This window comes from Rattus norvegicus, chromosome 17 (assembly GCF_036323735.1).
Source record: "Rattus norvegicus strain BN/NHsdMcwi chromosome 17, GRCr8, whole genome shotgun sequence".
Lineage (NCBI taxonomy): Eukaryota > Metazoa > Chordata > Mammalia > Rodentia > Muridae > Rattus > Rattus norvegicus.
Window position 1 is genome coordinate 31,273,557 of NC_086035.1, and position 18,878 is coordinate 31,292,434.

The 18,878-nt window shown below is 39.6% G+C and overlaps 1 protein-coding gene across 2 annotated transcripts; it reads left to right on the forward strand.

Moving 5' to 3' along the window:
* The first annotated feature begins 463 nt into the window (after positions 1–463).
* Serpinb6el1 (serine (or cysteine) peptidase inhibitor, clade B, member 6e like 1) lies at positions 464–16,958 on the forward strand. 2 transcript variants are annotated; one of them, XM_006253873.5, is made up of 6 exons: positions 464–1,447; positions 3,925–4,077; positions 5,107–5,224; positions 6,407–6,549; positions 15,989–16,144; positions 16,433–16,958. In XM_006253873.5, exons 1-6 carry the CDS (start codon positions 1,157–1,159, stop codon positions 16,832–16,834), a joined length of 1,263 nt encoding a protein of 420 aa, XP_006253935.2. In that variant the 5' UTR covers positions 464–1,156; the 3' UTR covers positions 16,835–16,958. The 2 variants fall into 2 exon arrangements, with proteins under 2 accessions (XP_006253935.2, XP_008769825.1); XM_008771603.4 differs by lacking the exon at positions 3,925–4,077.
* Positions 16,959–18,878: the final 1,920 nt, after the last annotated feature.

Below are 18,878 nucleotides of genomic sequence, written 5' to 3' on the forward strand. Positions count from 1 at the left end.
AGATTGACAGAATTTAGAATCACCTAGGAAATTTTGATCTAGGTGCACTATGAGTCATATTTTATAATTCCTCATGGATGGATTATTATTTTAATCAGGTTAGTTGATTTGGGAATATCCACCCAAATGGACAGCACCATTTCCTGATCTTATTTCTCACTGTGGATGCCGATTGAGATGCTGCCCCCAGGTGCTACCTCCCTGACATCTTTGCCATAGGGAACCACAAGCCAAATTATACTAGTTTTCAGTGGAGTTACTTTTTTCATGCATTTTTCATAGCAACGTTGAAAGGAGCTAAGACAGAAAGCAAGTCCTGGAAGACCTTGGTCCAAGAGTTTTACCAATGATAAATGAGAAATGCAGAATGAGAGGGGGTAGGGGGAATGAAGAAGGAGGGAGGGAGGGAGGGAGGGAGGGAGGGAGAGAGAGAGAGAGAGAGAGAGAGAGAGAGAGAGAGAGAGAGAGAGAGAGAGAGAGAGAGAGAAGGCAGCTGTTTTCTTCCAGGCAACATCAGGTGTTGGTCCCTGTCAGTTTCTTTGAGGTAAGTTCTCCTTGTTGCTGCTACCTTTTCCAGGGTATGGGCTCATCCATGAGCCTCCAGAGACTCTCCTGCCTCCACCTCCAGGACCTCCCTTGGTATATCAACAATGTGCCACTTTGTCAGTTCTTATATGCCTTATATGTACATGGCTGTTACTCTATCCTTTGAGGTATTTATGAAGGCCAGCAGCTGTCTTTTTGTTCATTGGTTTTTTATTCCACCTCCTTTGTCCATGACTGGGATCACTACTATGTACCTCTTTCTTGAGCTTTACTGTTTCTGAGGGTCAAAGCCAAGATATTCACACTTGAGTGACATACACATTACCCACTGAGCCATTCCTCAACCAAACACTTGTATTTTTAACCAGCAGCAATACGTAATCTCTTCTGCAAGTAGTCAAATTTTGTACTTCCTTAATGCCATCCTGACAGAAACCAGGAGATCTTAGACAATATGCTATTGGAGTAAAAAATTGACCATGCATATAAGGTCCTTATTTTCATTGGCTTATTTTCTTTAAGACAGCATCTTACTATGTAGCTTATGTGAGGCCGGATTTGCTATATATATATAAGGATATACACTTTGTGCATGTGATCTTTACTTTCCATGCCATATCTACCCTTCTTCACCAAGTCAGAGCATGACAATGTTGGTGAGATTGAAGATTCGGCCTATACATTTGACTGTGTTTTTATGATGTTTATTGTAATCCTTCATTCTAGACTCACCATTATGGATCCTCTCCTGAAAGCAAATGGTAACTTTGCCATAAAGCTTTTTAAAGTATTGGGTGAAGACATCTCAAAAAATGTATTTTTCTCACTCCCGAGCATATCTTCAGCTCTGTCTATGATCTTAATGGGAGCAAATGGAACCACTGCAAGCCAGATATGTCAGGTAACCAACACCATTGAAAAGCAGATAAATACAGGGGACTGTCAGTTGAGCTGGTCCTCCATATTCTAAAATGCTCTTGCAGATGAAAAAGGGGTGTAACCATAGAGGTATAGGCAAGATGTATTATCCCTTTTGAAACCCTAGCTAAAATATCCAGATACACTGGTGTTGACTGTATATATGAGGATTAATTTGGTGCAAAAATACCAAAGGAATGGCCTCAAGACCCTATGAACTTCATTTTCTGTGGTCTGGCCCTAGTTGTTGGTCCTCCAACAGGTAAGTTGTGTTTCTAGGATCTTGAAGGTCATTCCCAAATGGATTCAGTTTACTCTGGAAGAACAGGGATAGAACCTTTGGTATTTTTGGTTGAGTTTTCTGCTATATCTTCAGAGCAATGTGAACCTAAGAGACCATCTTCCTCAGAATAATGTGGATATAAGTACAGTGCATACTTCCTGAAGTGCTAGCTATGGCTGTGTAACAGACACTATGGTTTAGCTGGGTTAATTAACACGTAGTGTATTCTTATAGTTCTATTGACTGAATATTAAAATTCCAGCAGTTAGAAAGCTGATTTTCGTATGAATAGTAAATGGCATTTTTGTCTCTCCTCAAAGTAGGTGTTTTTGGTTTGTCCTGCATTTCAAACTCAAGTGCTATCTTGTTGAAGTAGGCTCATGTGGTGTATTTTTTGAGGCAAGACCCTTGGGAGGACAAGATATATTTGGAGAGAGTCTTTGTTGAGCTTCACTCTTTTGAGAGATGGATTACAGAGAACTTCTCCCAGGACCATGACTGGTTCTGCTCACTCCTGCTGACTCATGCAGGTTCTATGGTAGCATAGCTATTTCTGCTTATCATGCCTCTGATTCTGCTTTAGTATCTAGAGACCAATAAACTATACTGCTGGTATCCTGACAAACAGATTGAAATTGCCCTGGTCCACATTCCTTTGTCCGATTTACCATCCTTTTCCCCTTTGGACAGTGAACTAGGAATTGTGTTGAAATATTTGAGAACCCTTATTAAAAGTAGGTTTTAAAATCCTAATTCTCCATCTCCTGGATATCTATGATATGATCAGTTTTTCTTATAGGGATGGCTCACTTTATGACTTTTTACATTTTCATTGTCCCTCTAAAATCTTAGCTTACTCCAGATACAGTCATAATCTGAGGAAGTAGTGTCAGATGACAATGTACCAAATTGGGGGAATGCATTTAGTACATCAGGGAAAGGAAACATTGTATTCTTTGAACTGTAGCAATTCAGATTTACAGCCAAGCATATTGTCCATTCTCTTTTACCCAAGGTTATGGATCTTTAATTCATTCCTACTTCTGTTTGAAGCCATTTTTTCCTAATCCATGACCATCTGAGGCAGACTTGAGTAGCTCATAGTAGCATCCTTTTTTAAACCAGAAAATATGTTTGTTTCTTCATTAGCCTGCATTGTTACTGGAGAGAGTTGGGGCCTAGATGTTTGCATTCAATTTAAACTATGTATGTATGTATGTATGTATGTATGTATGTATGTATGTATGTACCTACCTAACTCTCTCTCTCTCTCTCTCTCTCTCTCTCTCTCTCTCTCTCTCTCTCTCTGTGTGTGTGTGTGTGTGTGTGTGTGTGTGTGCGCTTACAGTGACACAGTTTGGGTTTAACTCACTTAATGGCTTCCTGTAAACTTCATTGTCAATACAATATTTTAGCTCTAGATACAGTTATATTCTGAGGAATTGGGTATCAGGTGAACATTTACCAATTTGGCCCATTTTTCCTCTGTTTTGTAGTTACCAAATATCAAATGTTCTGATAGGCAGTTTATCTGTTTCCTAGAGGCATGTCTGAAATAAATTCTGTACTTTTTTTAGGATTAGGATGTCTAAGGAGGTGAATCTAAGGTCTGTCTTAGGTGTACCTAGCATGTTCAAGGTTGGCTGTGTTCATGCTGCTCTTTCAAGTAGGTTTGTATGACAGCTTATATATTCCAGTATTTTCCATGTGGCTTTTATTTCCTTTCTCCAGTATAGTTGAAAGCAAGAGTATATAGTGGCAGCTTCCAGGCCTTTTAAAGTCTAGGCCTGGTACTGAGTCACTCTTCTAAATTCTGGTGGTCACAACATGCTGGAGTCAGCCCAGATCCAAGAGCAGGGAACAGACAGCACGGCTTAAGGTCAGAAGCCAGCTACACTTGAGTGACAGAAGGTCTGTTTGGTAGCCATGCTTGAAGCCAGGGAATCATTTGTAAATTTGAAGAAGTGTGTTTGTTAAAGGCCATTTCTTCTCAGAACATGGCAGACAGGGCACATGGAGGATCCTAGACAGGGAACCTACAAGGGACTTTCATCACTAACTAAGAGGGTGTTTAAGTGGTATCACACATCTATAAAATTGTGAGGATTATTTTAGTTTTGAATTTTTCCTACAGCTTGGCCTGATGAAGTAATGTTTTCAGTGTATTTTTATTTCAGGCAATGTCTTTGGATAAATGTAACAGCATTGGTGGAGGTGATGTCCATCAGCACTTCCTGTCACTTCTTACCAAAGTGAACAAGACTGACACAAGGTGCATGCTCAGAAAAGCCAACAGTGTCTTCATAGAAGACAGTTTTGAAATCCTAGCAGTAAGTGTCATGTACTAAGTACTCAGAGATGTTAAGCTGAATTTACCTTCTAGCCACCATATATGCTTATCCACACATACATGTACACCTTCAACACAGGCACACACTCACATTAATTGTACATCTGCCTCACACATATAAAGACACAAGTGAAAAATAAAAACAGTTCTCTCAAAGAGGAATTTAGCAAGTCGTCATGAGATAAGCTATTTCATAGAAATGTTGAGAACTTCTTCCACATATACCACTGACATAAGTGGATTTTCATCGCTTTAATACTGTGTTTGGTTTTCTCTTGCAACATAGCAGAGTGTGGTAGTCATGAATGTCATTGCCATTTCATAGAGTGTATGAGTATTGGATTTTTTTTTTGGTCTTGTACTGGATACCATTTTGGTGTAAAGTGCTGTTCAGGCTAGTCGGATCCTTCACTACTGCAATGAGTCACTGCCTAGCACCATAACACGAGCTGTGTGTTTGTGAATTGCTTACCTGTATGCCACTGAGCTGCCAGATATGGTGACCATGGTCCAATTATATATCATGAATTAAAATGAATTAAAACTATATACACAGTTTTATAACTTCCATATCTACTTCCCCAGTGTTCTTTAACTATAGGTAACATTATTTTGATTGGTGAAATTTGTAGTACTTTGAACATCGTAAACTATGAGAGAAAATTCAGTCTGTGCATAGCACACAGATGTCATAGCTGTTGTAGAGTTAACACTTAGGCTACTGTTGTGCTGGCTCTTAGTTTATCAGCAGTATGAGCTTCAGCTACTACCTCAGAGATCCAGCTGTTCACTTTGTCTTTTAGTGATTCTCATACCAACCAACATTTTACCTCTTTCATAAACTAAGGATAAAGAAAGTCTGAAACAGGAATGCTGGATTTTATACTTTTTTCCTACATTTGTTTGCAAATAACATCTGTATGTCTGATTTTCTGTTTTTGTGCTTTGGGAACAAGGCTGTTGGTGCTAATCCCTTTCATGGCTCTATAGCTATGTTGCTGTGTCTCAGTCTTTTAAAGATGCCTGCCATAAGTTGTACGAGGCAGAGATAGAAGAGCTGGACTTCAAGGGTGCTCCAGAGCAGTCCCGACAGCACATCAACACCTGGGTAGCCAAAAAGACAGAAGGTGAGCATAGACTTACTCTATTTTGTTTGTTTTTAATGCTGAGATTTAACTCCAGAGCATGCTCATCAGGATCTCCTCTGACACTGAGCCAAACCCTATCCCTGTTAAACAGTTATTCTAGTATGTAAAAAAATGCTACGTATACATGTTTTTTTTTATTGTCACTTGTTTGTGTACATCAGTGTACACATCATGTCAGGCCCACTCACAGATTTTGTTTTCTCTTTCTACCAGTGTATCCTGGGATTCTTCTCAGTTCTTCAGGTTTAGTAGCAATGTTTTCCCCTGTCAGAACATTCTTCTGTGTCTAGTCACTATTTTTATTTTTGTCTTTTTTCTTTGAGATACAGTCTTATTGACTAGCCTTGGGTGTCTATAAGCTCACTATTTCGATGAAGCTGAACATAAACTCAGAGATCAGCCTGCATCTCAAGACCAATATTAAAGGCATGTGCTATGATGCCAGGTTTGCAGTCTGTTTTTGCTAATACCGTTAATGCTTTCAAAAGATTTTTCAAATGTAAAAAAAATTACCATTTGTTCTTTAAATAAGGACTTCTTTTGATTTCCCTGAGGATTGAACTCAAGAACTTGAATATGCTAGGCAAAGTAAGGTATTTTAATTTTGATTTTCATCTTTAGCCCTAATTCAGGAATCGCCACTCCAGAGCAGTAGGTGGAACAACTTCCCTATGGTCCCTTTGCATGTATAAGTAAACTTTGCTAGCTAGTTGGGTCATTTCATTTTTCTTTTGTTGCTTTGAAGAGACACCATGTTCAAGAAATCTATTATAAAAGAAAGCATCATATAGGATGATTGCTTACAGGTTTTGAAGGTTTATTTCATGGCAGAAGTCTAACAAGCATGCTGCCAGGGCAGTAGCTTAGAAGTTTTCATGCTGATGTAGAGGCAGGGGAGGGGAGAACACTGAAGGAGAGGGGGCAGGGAGAGACGGAGGGAGAGAGGGGGGAAGAGGGTCTGTTATGGGTTTCAAAAAAATCAAAGACCAGTTCCCACAATATACCTCATCTAACCATGACATACTTATTAATCCTTCCTAAACAGTTCAACTGAGAACTAAGCATGCAAATAAATGATACATGCAGGCCATTCTTATGCATATTACCATGTTTTAAAATACTTTTTTTGCTGTTGTTTTGCGTATTAATTCTGTCTTTCAGATATAATCAGAGAGTTACTGCCTCCCTGTACAGTAAATTCAAACACTTGCCTCTTCCTTGTGAATGTCATCTACTTCAAAGGAAGCTTGGAGAAGCCATTTAACAAAGCTGACACAAGGGAGATGCCTTTCAAAGTCAGCATGGTAACTACAGTGCAGTAAGGAGGGCTACTCCTGGGAAAGGTCCTCTGTTCACAATGGCTTCTAAACCATAGAGAGTGTCCTCATAAATCCTGATCCTGTCATGTCTCTGGGTAGCTATCCAGCCAGGATTCGGTTTCTCAGCCTTGGAGCTGTTCTCTTCCCTTCTCCTTTCACATGTTGCCCATGATGGCTCCAGGTACTTGGTTTCATACCAGGCCCTACTTTTGTCACAGGCAAAAGTAAAGATTTTTCACTAGACAGAAAGGGACACTAAAGATTTTGAGGCTAAACCTGATGGTAGAGTTCTGCAGTATATTTGAAATGGTCTTTCTTAGAAATCTGAAAATAAGAAACTGTGTACACCAGATGTGGTATTTGAGTCTCCTGTTGGCCCAGAGTGCAGCCCATTCTATGTGCACCATTAGTTTTTTTCAGTGTTTCTTCACAGAAATGTTGTCTTGTGTATTCCCTCTCCACGAAGAGGATTATAGATCCTGTTTATTGTCACAAAACCATATAGAGGGAAAATAACCTTTCACATTGAAAATAACAGCTGAGTGCAGACAGCTGTGTAATGATTTCCTTGCCCTATAAACACTGAATCAGTAAGTGAAATTCAGTGTTGATTTGATGAGATAAGCACAGACTTTTGCTTACAGACAAAGAGCACTAAGGGATGTGTACATGGGATAGAATCCATGTTCAGCCTCTTCTACATTGGAGCACTTTACCGGCTGATGTCCCAGTATTTTGTTACTTTATTCTCCCTGTCCCTAACCCTGTCCCTATCCCTGTCCTTGTCACTCTCTCTCTCCTTGTCCCTCTCCATGTCCCTCTTCTTATCCCTCTCCTCCTTCCCCAGCCCTTCCTCCTCTACCTCCCTTTCTCTGTCAGTACTTATACTCTAATACTGACAAAACAAATTAATCACATCACATTCTGGATCATTATCTAGGCCTTACATCTTCCAGGTAAAGTTGAATTTGAACTTTTAGTTTCTTAGTGTTGATAGACCTACAAATCATACCAATCTCAACCAGGTACTGGTGGTTTAATGAACACTCATTCCAAGACAGATTAACCAGCGCTTCAGACAGAAGGAGTGGTAGCCAAGCTGTAACCTAGGTCAGTTCCCAGGGCCATTATTTATATTCTTTATAACATTTGTAAAGACAGGGACACTCACAGGCAGGTTGGTTGCAACATTTCAGCTTTCTAGACAAAGCAGCTCTGTCACACATTGATGCTGATTAGCTGGGTCTAGAGGCTGGGAGGATAAAAAATTTCCTGTGTCCAGGAGGCTCAGTGATACCTTACACAAACGTGAAGTTATGGTTAGGGCAAGCAACATTAGTCCAGGTTCAAGTCACGAGCTCAAAATGAAGGTTGAGGCAATATGGCAGAACTATTGTCAGGTTTGAACATTTAATATTTAATGTGTGAAAATGCATTTTTCAAGGTTCATTCATGTTAAAATGTCCTCCTGTTTTTTATGTTTGAAGCATTTCTGTCTTTGAAGTCACTTGTTCACAATATCATAACTTAGGACTTCCTTGCATTGCAAGCAACAGAAATCCTAGATGATACAGTAGAACTCATGCAAGTTTATCCCCGACCAGGAATGGATTTAGATGGATACTGGGTCTGTGAGCACGGGGTAAAGTTCCTGGTAACTGGTTTCCCTTTATTGCTCAGCTAAATTTACCATGCAGTCTTTTTCTTCATGCTTAGACCTGGCCTTTGACTGTGACTCTGCAATCCATGGGGAAGGAAATAGGACTGAAAGCAAGAAGCCTCTTTCTCAGCTCTTTCTCCTAATTCCACATATGCAAGTACTTACTGAGACTCCTGCTATGTGACAAGCCATTAGACATTGTCTTTCTTCTTGTCTCTGCACTAGACAATGACTGCTCTATGACTACAGCTAATGCAGACTGTGATCCACATATGATGCCATGCCTCCAAATGTATAAGATTTTGTGTCGTATAAGTTTATGTTTATATTATGAGCAGCCTTCCATCTCATGAATTTGCTACTAATATAACCTGTAGACATCACTTGAGAGCTTATTGTGTACCGGGCACTAACTGGCTGAGTGTGCCTGCCATCATGAAGCTTTTTTTATTAAAGGAAAGAAGTTACAGATAAAGATAGGTAAGACCGCAGAGGTTGTTGGGGGGGTTCCAGAGACATATAAAGGGGGTGTCAGGATGACATACAGTAAGATCTGCTGAGAAAACTCTCACTAAGAAGATGGCATAAGAGCAGACACCAGGACATAAGAAGCATATTCCAGGTTCTGACAACCAGTTCACTAGGCAGAAAGGGACAATCTTGTTAACCACAATAACACAAACAGCCCTACGAGTATAGTGGATCAAAAAAGAGAGCCTGTAAGAGAATAGGAAGCAGGGAGGACTCTTTTCTATTCCAGGGTGTTTCAAAGACTTTAACTTTGTTCCTTCTAAAGTAGTTTAACTTTTTTTTGTACTTGTGACCTCAGGGTGCTTGAGATCAATGACAAGGAGCTAATCACAGTATTCCAGGGCTATGAGGATGATGGTGTAGGTTAAAAGTTAAAGTAACATTTTGGGTATAATTAAAGGTATAGATAGTACAATTTGGGACTGGATAAACAGTTCTCTGCACCCAAATCCCGTGGGAGGGAGAGGTAAACCTTCAGAGAGGCAGAACACCTGGGAAACCAGAAGAGTCTACACTCAGCCCACATCTCTGACTCCAGAGGAAAACACCAAACGCCATCTGGAACCCTGGTGCACGGAAGCTCCCGGAAAGGGTGGCGCAGATATTCCTGGTTGCTGCTGCCGTGGAGAGCTCATAAGCAACACCCCATGAGCAAACGTGAGCCTCGGGACCACAGGTAAGACCAACTTTTCTGCTGCAAGCAACCTGCCTGGTGAACTCAAGACACAGGCCCACAGGAACAGCTGAAGACCTGTAGATAAGAAAAACTACACGCCCGAATGCAGAACACTCTGTCCCCATAACTGGCTGAAAGAAAACAGGAAAAAAGGTCTACAGCACTCCTGACACACAGGCCTATAGGACAGTCTAGCCACTGTCAGAAATAGCAGAACAAAGTAACACTAGAGATAATCTGATGGCGAGAGGCAAGAGCAGGAACCCAAGCAATAGAAACCAAGACTACATGGCATCATAGGAGCACAATTCTCCCACCAAAGCAAACACGGAATATCCAAACACACCAGAAAAGCAAGATCTAGTTTCAAAATCATATTTGATCATGATGCTGGAGGACTTCAAGAAAGACATGAAGAACTCCCTTAGAGAAACACAGGAAAACATAAATAAACAAGTAGAAGCCTACAGAGAGGAATCACAAAAATCCCTGAAAGAATTCCAGGAAAACACAATCAAACAATTGAAGGAATTAAAAATGGAAATAGAAGCAATCAAGAAAGAACACATGGAAACAACCCTGGATATAGAAAACCAAAGGAAGAGACAAGGAGCCGTAGATACAAGCATCACCAACAGAATACAAGAGATAGAAGAGAGAATCTCAGGAGCAGAAGATTCCATAGAAATCATCGACTCAACAGTCAAAGATAATGTAAAGCGGAAAAAGCTACTGGTCCAAAACATACAGGAAATCCAGGACTCAATGAGAAGATCAAACCTAAGGATAATAGGTATAGAAGAGAGTGAAGACTCCCAGCTCAAAGGACCAGTAAATATCTTCAACAAAATCATAGAAGAAAACTTCCCTAACCTAAAAAAAGAGATATCCATAGGCATACAAGAAGCCTACAGAACTCCAGATAGATTGGACCAGAAAAGAAACACCTCCTGTCACATAATAGTCAAAACACCAAATGCACAAAATAAAGAAAGAATGTTAAAAGCAGTAAGGGAAAAAGGTCAAGTAACATATAAAGGCAGACCTATCAGAATCACACCAGACTTTTCGCCAAAAACTATAAAAGCCAGAAGATCCTGGACAGATGTCATACAGACCTTAAGAGAACACAAATGCCAGCCCAGGTTACTGTATCCTGCAAAACTCTCAATTAACATAGATGGAGAAACCAAGATATTCCATGACAAAACCAAATTTACACAATATCTTTCTACAAATCCAGCACTACAAAGGATAGTAAATGGTAAAGCCCAACATAAGGAGGCAAGCTAAACCCTAGAAAAAGCAAGAAACTAATTGTCTTGGCAACAAAACAAAGAGAAGAAAAGCACACAAACATAACCTCACATCCAAATATGAATATAACAGGAAGCAATAATCACTATTCCTTAATATCTCTCAACATCAATGGTCTCAACTCTCCAATAAAAAGACATAGATTAACAAACTGGATACGCAATGAGGACCCTGCATTCTGCTGCCTACAGGAAACACACCTCAGAGACAAAGACAGACACTACCTCAGAGTAAAAGCCTGGAAATCAACTTTCCAAGCAAATGGTCAGAAGAAGCAAGCTGGAGTAGCCATTCTAATATCGAATAAAATCAATTTTCAACTAAAAGTCATCAAAAAAGATAAGGAAGGACACTTCATATTCATCAAAGGAAAAATCCACCAAGATGAACTCTCAATCCTAAATATCTATGCCCCAAATACAAGGGCACCTACATACGTAAAACAAACCTTACTAAAGCTCAGAAAACACATTGCACCTGACACAATAATAGTAGGAGTTTTCAACACCCCACTCTCATCAATGGACAGATCATGGAAACAGAAATTAAACAGAGACGTAGAAAGACTAAGAGAAGTCATGAACCAAATGGACTTAACAGATATTTATAGCACATTCTATCCTAAAGCAAAAGGATATACATTCTTCTCAGCTCCTCATGGTACTTTCTCCAAAATTGACCATATAATTGGTCAAAAAACGGGCCTCAACAGGTACAGAAAGATAGAAATAATCCCATGCATTCTATCAGACCACCACACCTAAAGCTGGTCTTCAATAATAATAAGGGAAGAATGCCCACATATACGTGGAAGTTGAACAATGCTCTACTCAACGATAACCTGGTCAAGGAAGAAATAAAGAAAGAAATTAAAGACTTCTTAGAATTTAATGAAAATGAAGGTACAACATACCCAAACTTATGGGACACAATGAAAGCTGTGCTAAGAGGAAAACTCATAGCTCTGAGTGCCTGCAGAAAGAAACAGGAGAGAGCATATGTCAGCAGCTTGACAGCAGACCTAAAAGCTCTAGAACAAAAACAAGCAAATACACCCAGGAGGAGTAGAAGACAGGAAATAATCAAACTCAGAGCTGAAATCAGCCAAGTAGAAACAAAAAGGACCATAGAAAGAATCAACAGAACCAAACTTGTTTCTTTGAGAAAATCAACAAGATAGATAAACCCTTAGCCAGACTAACAGGAGGACACAGAGAGTGTTTCCAAATTAACAAAATCATAAATGAAAAGGGAGACATAACTACAGATTCAGAGGAAATTAAAAAAACATCAGATCTTACTATAAAAGCCTATATTCAACAAAACTTGAAAATCTGCAGGAAATGGACAATTTCCTAGACAGATACCAGGTACCGAAGTTAAATCAGGAACAGATAAACCAGTTAAACAACCCCATAACTCCTAAGGAAATAGAAGCAGTCATTAGAGGTCTCCCAACCAAAAAGAGACCAGGTCCAGACGAGTTTAGTGCAGAATTCTATCAGACCTTCATAGAAGACCTCATACCAATAGTATCCAAACTATTCCACAAAATTGAAACAGATGGAGCGCTACCGAATTCCTTCTATGAAGCCACAATTACTCTTATACCTAAACCATACAAAGACCCTACAAAGAAAGAGAACTTCAGACCAATTTCCCTTATGAATATTGACGCAAAAATACTCAATAAAATTCTTGCAAACCGAATCCAAGAGCACATCAAAACAATCATCCACCATGATCAAGTAGGCTTCATCCCAGGCATGCAGGGATGGTTTAATTATGCGGAAAACCATCAACATAATCCATTATATAAACAAAATGAAAGAAAAAACCATATGATCATTTCATTAGATGCTGAGAAAGCATTTGACAAAATTCAACACCCCTTCATGATAAAAGCCCTGGAAAGAATAGGAATTCAAGGCCCATACCTAAACATAGTAAAAGCCATATACAGCAAACCAGTTGCTAACATTAAACTAAATGGAGAGAAACTTGAAGTATTCACACTAAAATCAGGGACTAAACAAGGCTGCCCACTCTCTCCCTACTTATTCAATATAGTTCTTGAATTTCTAGCCAGAGCAATCAGACAACAAAAGGAAATCAAGTGGATTCAGATTGGTAAAGAAGAAGTCAAAATATCACTATTTGCAGATGATATGATAATATATTTAAGTGATCCCAAAAGTTCCACCAGAGAACTACTAAAGCTGATAAACAACTTCAGCAAAGTGTCTGGGTATAAAATTAACTCAAATAAATCAGTAGCCTTCCTCTACACAAAAGAGAAACAAGCCAAGAAAGAAATTCGGGAAACGACGCCCTTCATAATAGACCCAAACAATATAAAGTACCTTGGTGTGACTTTGACCAAGCATTAAAAGATCTGTACAATAAGAACTTCAAGACTCTGAAGAAAGAAATTGAAGAAGACATCAGAAGATGGAAAGATCTCTCATGCTCATGGATTGGCAGGATTAATATAGTAAAAATGGCCATTTTGCCAAAAGCAATCTACAGATTCAATGCAATCCCCATCAAAATACCAATCCAATTCTTCAAAAGTTAGACAGAACAATTTACAAATTTATCTGGAATAACAAAAAACCCAGGATAGCTAAAACTATCCTCAACAATAAAAGGACTTCAGAGGGAATCACTATCCCTGAAGTCAAGCAATATTACAGAGCAATAGTGATAAAAACCGCATGGTATTTGTACAGAGACAGACAGATAGACCAATGGAACAGAATTGAAGACCGAGAAATGAACCCACACATGTATGGGCACTTCATTTTTGACAAAGGAGCCAAAACCATTCAATGGAAAAAAGATAGCATTTTCAGCTAATGGTGCTGGTTCAACTGGAGGTCAACATGTAGAAGAATGCAAATCTATCCATGCTTATCACCCTGTACAAAGCTTAAGTTCAAGTGGATCAAGGACCTCCACATCAAACCAGATACACTCAAACTAATAGAAGAAAAACTAGCGCAGCATCTCGAACACCTGGGCACTGGAAAAAATTTCCTGAACAAAACACCAATGGCTTATGCTCTAAGATCAAGAATTGACAAATGGGATCTCATAAAACTGCAAAGCTTCTGTAAGGCAAAGGACACTGTGGTTAGGACAAAATGGCAACCAACAGATTGTGAAAAGATCTTTACCAATTCTACAACAGATAGTGGGCTTATATCCAAAATATACAAAGAACTCATGAAGTTAGACCGCAGGGAGACAAATAACCCTATTAAAAAATGGGTTTCAGAGCTAAACAAAGAATTCACAGCTGAGGAATGCCGAATGGCTGAGAAACACCTAAAGAAATGTTCAACATCTTTAGTCATAAGGGAAATGCAAATCAAAACAACCTTGAGATTTCACCTCAAACCAGTGAGAATGGCTAAGATCAAAAACTCAGGTGACAGCAAATGCTGGCGAGGATGTGGAGAAAGAGGAACACTCCTCCATTGTTGGTGGGATTTTAGACGGGTACAACCATTCTGGAAATCATTCTGGAGGTTCCTCAGAAAATTGGACATTGAACTGCCTGAGGATCCAGCTATACCTCTCTTGGGCATATACCCACAAGATGCCCCAACATATAAAAAAGACACATGCTCCACTATGTTCATAGCAGCCTTATTTATAATAGGCAGAAGCTGGAAAGAACCCAGATGCCCTTCAACAGCGGAATGGATACAGAAAATATGGTACATCTACACAATGGAATATTACTCAGCTATCAAAAACAACGACTTTATGAAATTCGTAGGCAAATGGTTGGAACTGAAAATATCATCCTGAGTGAGGTAACCCAATCACAGAAAAACACACATGGTATGCACTCATTGATAAGTGGCTATTAGCCCAAATGCTTGAATTACCCTAGATGCATAGAACACATGAAACTCAAGATGGATGATCAAAATGTGAATCCTTCACTCCTTCTTTAAATGAGGAAAAAGAATACCCTTGGCAGGGAAGGGAGAGGCAAAGATTAAAACAGAGACAGAAGGAACACCCATTCAGAGCCTGCCCCACATGTGGCCCATACATATACAGCCACCCAATTAGACAAGATGGATGAAGCAAAGAAGTGCAGGCCGACAGGAGCCGGATGTACATCTCTCCTGAGAGACACAGCCAGAATACAGCAAATACAGAGGCGAATGCCAGCAGCAAACCACTGAACCGAGAATAGGACCCCCGTTGAAGGAATCAGAGAAAGAACTGGAAGAGCTTGAAGGGGCTTGAGACCCCATATGTACAACAATGCCAAGCAACCAGAGCTTCCAGGGACTAAGCCACTACCTAAAGACTATACATGGACTGACCCTGGACTCTGACCTCATAGGTAGCAATGAATATCTTAGTAAGATCACCAGTGTAAGGGGAAGCCCTTGGTCCTGCTAAGACTGATCCCCCAATCACCATGATTGTTGGGGGGAGGGCGGCAATGGGGGGAGGGTGGGGAGGGGAACACCCATAAAGAAGGGGAGGGGGAGGGATTAGGGGGATGTTTACCTGGAAACCGGGAAAGGGAATAACAATCGAAATGTAAATAAGAAATACTCAAGTTAATAAAAAAAAGATAGTACAATAATTTAATAATTCAAAACAAAGGCACAAAATGGTTTTAGGAACTGAAAGGAGTATCTCACTATTAACAAGGATAAATAAGTCTTGTAGGTAGAGCAGCTATATATAGTAATACCAACATGCATGTTCAAATAGCTATAAAACACATTATTGCAGAGTTCAGGCAGAAGTCCAACCTACAAAAGTGGATTTGGGAATTATGTTCTTAGTCCTGAGAATAAATGAATTTGCCAAAAAGAAAAGATTGTTGACCCATGGCATCAGAGGTGTTTGAAGAATGGGCCAGTCAGTTTTCTGTCACTACAACTAACATGGACATAAACTAGTTTGCCCAGTTGATTATCCCTTTCAAGGGTACTTTTCAACGTGTATCTTTAGACTCTACCTTTTTAAGATTCTTTCCCTTTCAATGGTCCCCCATAAAGACAAAATCTTGAAAAATGGGCATTTAGGGACATGAAAGTCTAAACTATGTTAGAAGTCTTGGACTGATAGGATGTTCTAGAAGTCCAATCAAGAAACTTCTTTAAAAGACAGTGATCTTCACCTGTTGAATTTTCCTAGTGTATGTTATTTCAACTTAATATATGTATATATGTATATATGTATATGTATATCCTTTACAGAATGAGAAGAAAACTGTGCAAATGATGTCTCAGAAATCTACATTTAAGATGACTTATGTGAAGGATATATCAACACAGGTTCTGACTCTTCCCTTTGAAAACAGTATCCTCTCCATGTACTTCTTTGTTCCAGACAGCCATGTTGCTCAGAGAAAGGTAAGGAACATGGAAAATTGAGGAGTTGTAAGGAAGATAGAATGACATTTGGGTTTCTCTTAAGGTAGCTCTAATAGGCTCCCATGATTATATTTCTCTCTATTTGTGGAGCTGTGGTGGAAGCCAGGGACTGTAGCAAGCATGACACACTCTGTACCCTAGCTGCTCCTAGCTACCATAATAACCTACAGCCATACTTTTCTGAGCAGTATAGAGCCCTTACTCTAAATTGTCTCAAGAGCCCTGTGTGACAGCACTGTTTCTAAAATCTTTAACTTTTTTCTCTAGTTGGAAAATGAACTGACTTATGATAAATTCTTGGAGTGGACAGACGAGGACACGATGGAAGAAAAAGAGATGGAGGTTTTCCTCCCACGGATCAAACTGGAGGAGAGCTATGACATGAATGGTGTCCTTCGCAAGCTGGGCATGACTGATGCCTTTGAGGAGGATAAAGCAGATTTTTCTGGAATTTCTTCTAAGCATGGCTTGTTTCTGTCCAAGGTTGTGCATAAATCCTTTGTGGAGATGAGTGAGGAGGGCACAGAGGCTGCAGCTCCCACTGACGTGGTAACAATGAAATCACCACTGACTCCTAGATGCTTGATTGCAGACCATCCCTTCCTTTTCTCCATTCAAGATACTAGAAGCAAAGAGATTCTGTTCCTTGGCCGGTTCTCCTCTCCCTGAAGAATGGGTGTTCCTGTCAGTCTTTTAACGACTCTCCGTGTTTTACCTGTGAATCAAGTGACCTTATTCATAAGTACAATGACAATTATGAAATAAATGCCTTTATGGCACCTCACTTTCTGAACATTGTGTCTGTTACATGGGAGGGGGTTTACGTAGGCTCTGGATTTTCATTTCTGTGGGTGTGTGTTACTGGTAGATATGTAGCTCATTCCTGCTTCAGGACCTTGTCTGGAGCCATCTAGAAGGAAAAGGCTAGTAGGTGATCATCCTGAGAAGGTTTCACTATGGTCTGTGAAACACAATGACTGGGCCTTTGTAGGCAAAGCAGAAGGCATGTGTTGCAGTAAATATTAAATAAAAAAGCACTAACCCATGCTATTGCAGGCACAAGTGGGCCACTGGGCATCTCTGGGTTACTTTCATTTCAGTCAGTCAGATGCTGCAGATTCTCTGTGACAGAGCTCTCAAATTGTCTCAACCTGACTCGCTAAATTCCCAATTGCCATCTCACACTGCTACCAGCTACTCTCTGGGCCCTGCAGCAACCTCTTCTCCTCCATGACTAGCCCCATCCTTGGCCATTTGTCTAATTTCCAAGGCTTGTTCCCCAGGCCAGTCCCGTACAGAGACTGCCTATCTCGTGGCTCTTTTGCTGTGTGTGCTGCTCACACTCTCGGCATCAGCCCTGTTATTATAGTCACAACTTCCAGGACCCCGCTAAAATCCAAACTCAATAAGATTATAAGTTAACAATCAAATTTTCATCACTATATTCTCACTCCACAAAATATCCACACAATAAACTGAGAGCCAATTGATATTGATATAAACTGCCCACCTAGGTCAGACAAATTATCTTGTAATAATCCATCCCTTTTACGATATTCACAGGTACTTGTGGCTAATTAAAGGCACATGGGGGTGGGTCATCCTTCTTCTCTTCCATTTTCTCTTCCTCTACCTCTTTCTTTTTCTCCTGCCTTACATAAACACTTCCCCTTTATTTTTGACTTCTCAATCATAATTCTTAGCTTACCTTTTGCATGTCTTCACCTGCAATCCACAAGCATGACATTTTATGAGAGATTCCTGCTATCATATGTCTTTCATCTCTCTCTCTCTCTCTCTCTCTCTCTCTCTCTCTCTCTCTCTCTCTCATATATAAACAGCACTTGGTATTAGTCCACTCTTTTTGGCATATTTTTGCACATCTATAGAAATATAAAGTCTTGTAGGTATGCTATTTAGGAAAGTAGATGACTTTTAAAAATTCCTTTTGATGATCCTATAAGAATTCATAAAATTCTACTAGTAATTATTAAGCACTTTATAATAGGACTGCAATTAAGGCCCTTTCTGATATGAAAACTGCAATTAGAAATCTGCCAGTCTTGCCTCCATGATAGAAAGTAGACATTTCCAATTCAGAATATATACCTTAGAGCTGTAAAACAACTTACCAAAGGTCAGAGCTGAGAACAAAACATTTATTATAGGTGCAAGGATAGAAGATAAAATATTTACTGGGTTTCTCTATCCCAAACTTCATTGTTAACTTAGACACAAGGTTTATGGCTTTAACTTTCATTGAACCTGTGGAACTAATGATAGATAATGAATATTTAGCTAGATTACCAGCGTCAATGGATTCACATGCAAACATTTCTGTTGTAAACCTCTAATTCAGTTTGTGATTTGAGTTTATCTTTGAACATTTTAAGCTTTTGTAAACATACACACACACAGAAACACAGGCATACACACACACAGACACACACACACACACACACACACACACACACACACACACACACACACACACACTCAGACAAACCAAAAAGCATGCCTGGACAAACCATGTGATATATTCTCCTAAGAAAAAGTACAGCAACTTAGGATCAATGACCTTAAGCAGGAGAAGGAAAGAGCAAAACTAGGAAATTTTTTGGGGGATATTCAATTTTCTTTTTTTCCATTTTTATTAAATTGAATATTTCTTATTTACATTTCGAATGTTATTCCCTTTCCCCGCCTCCATGCC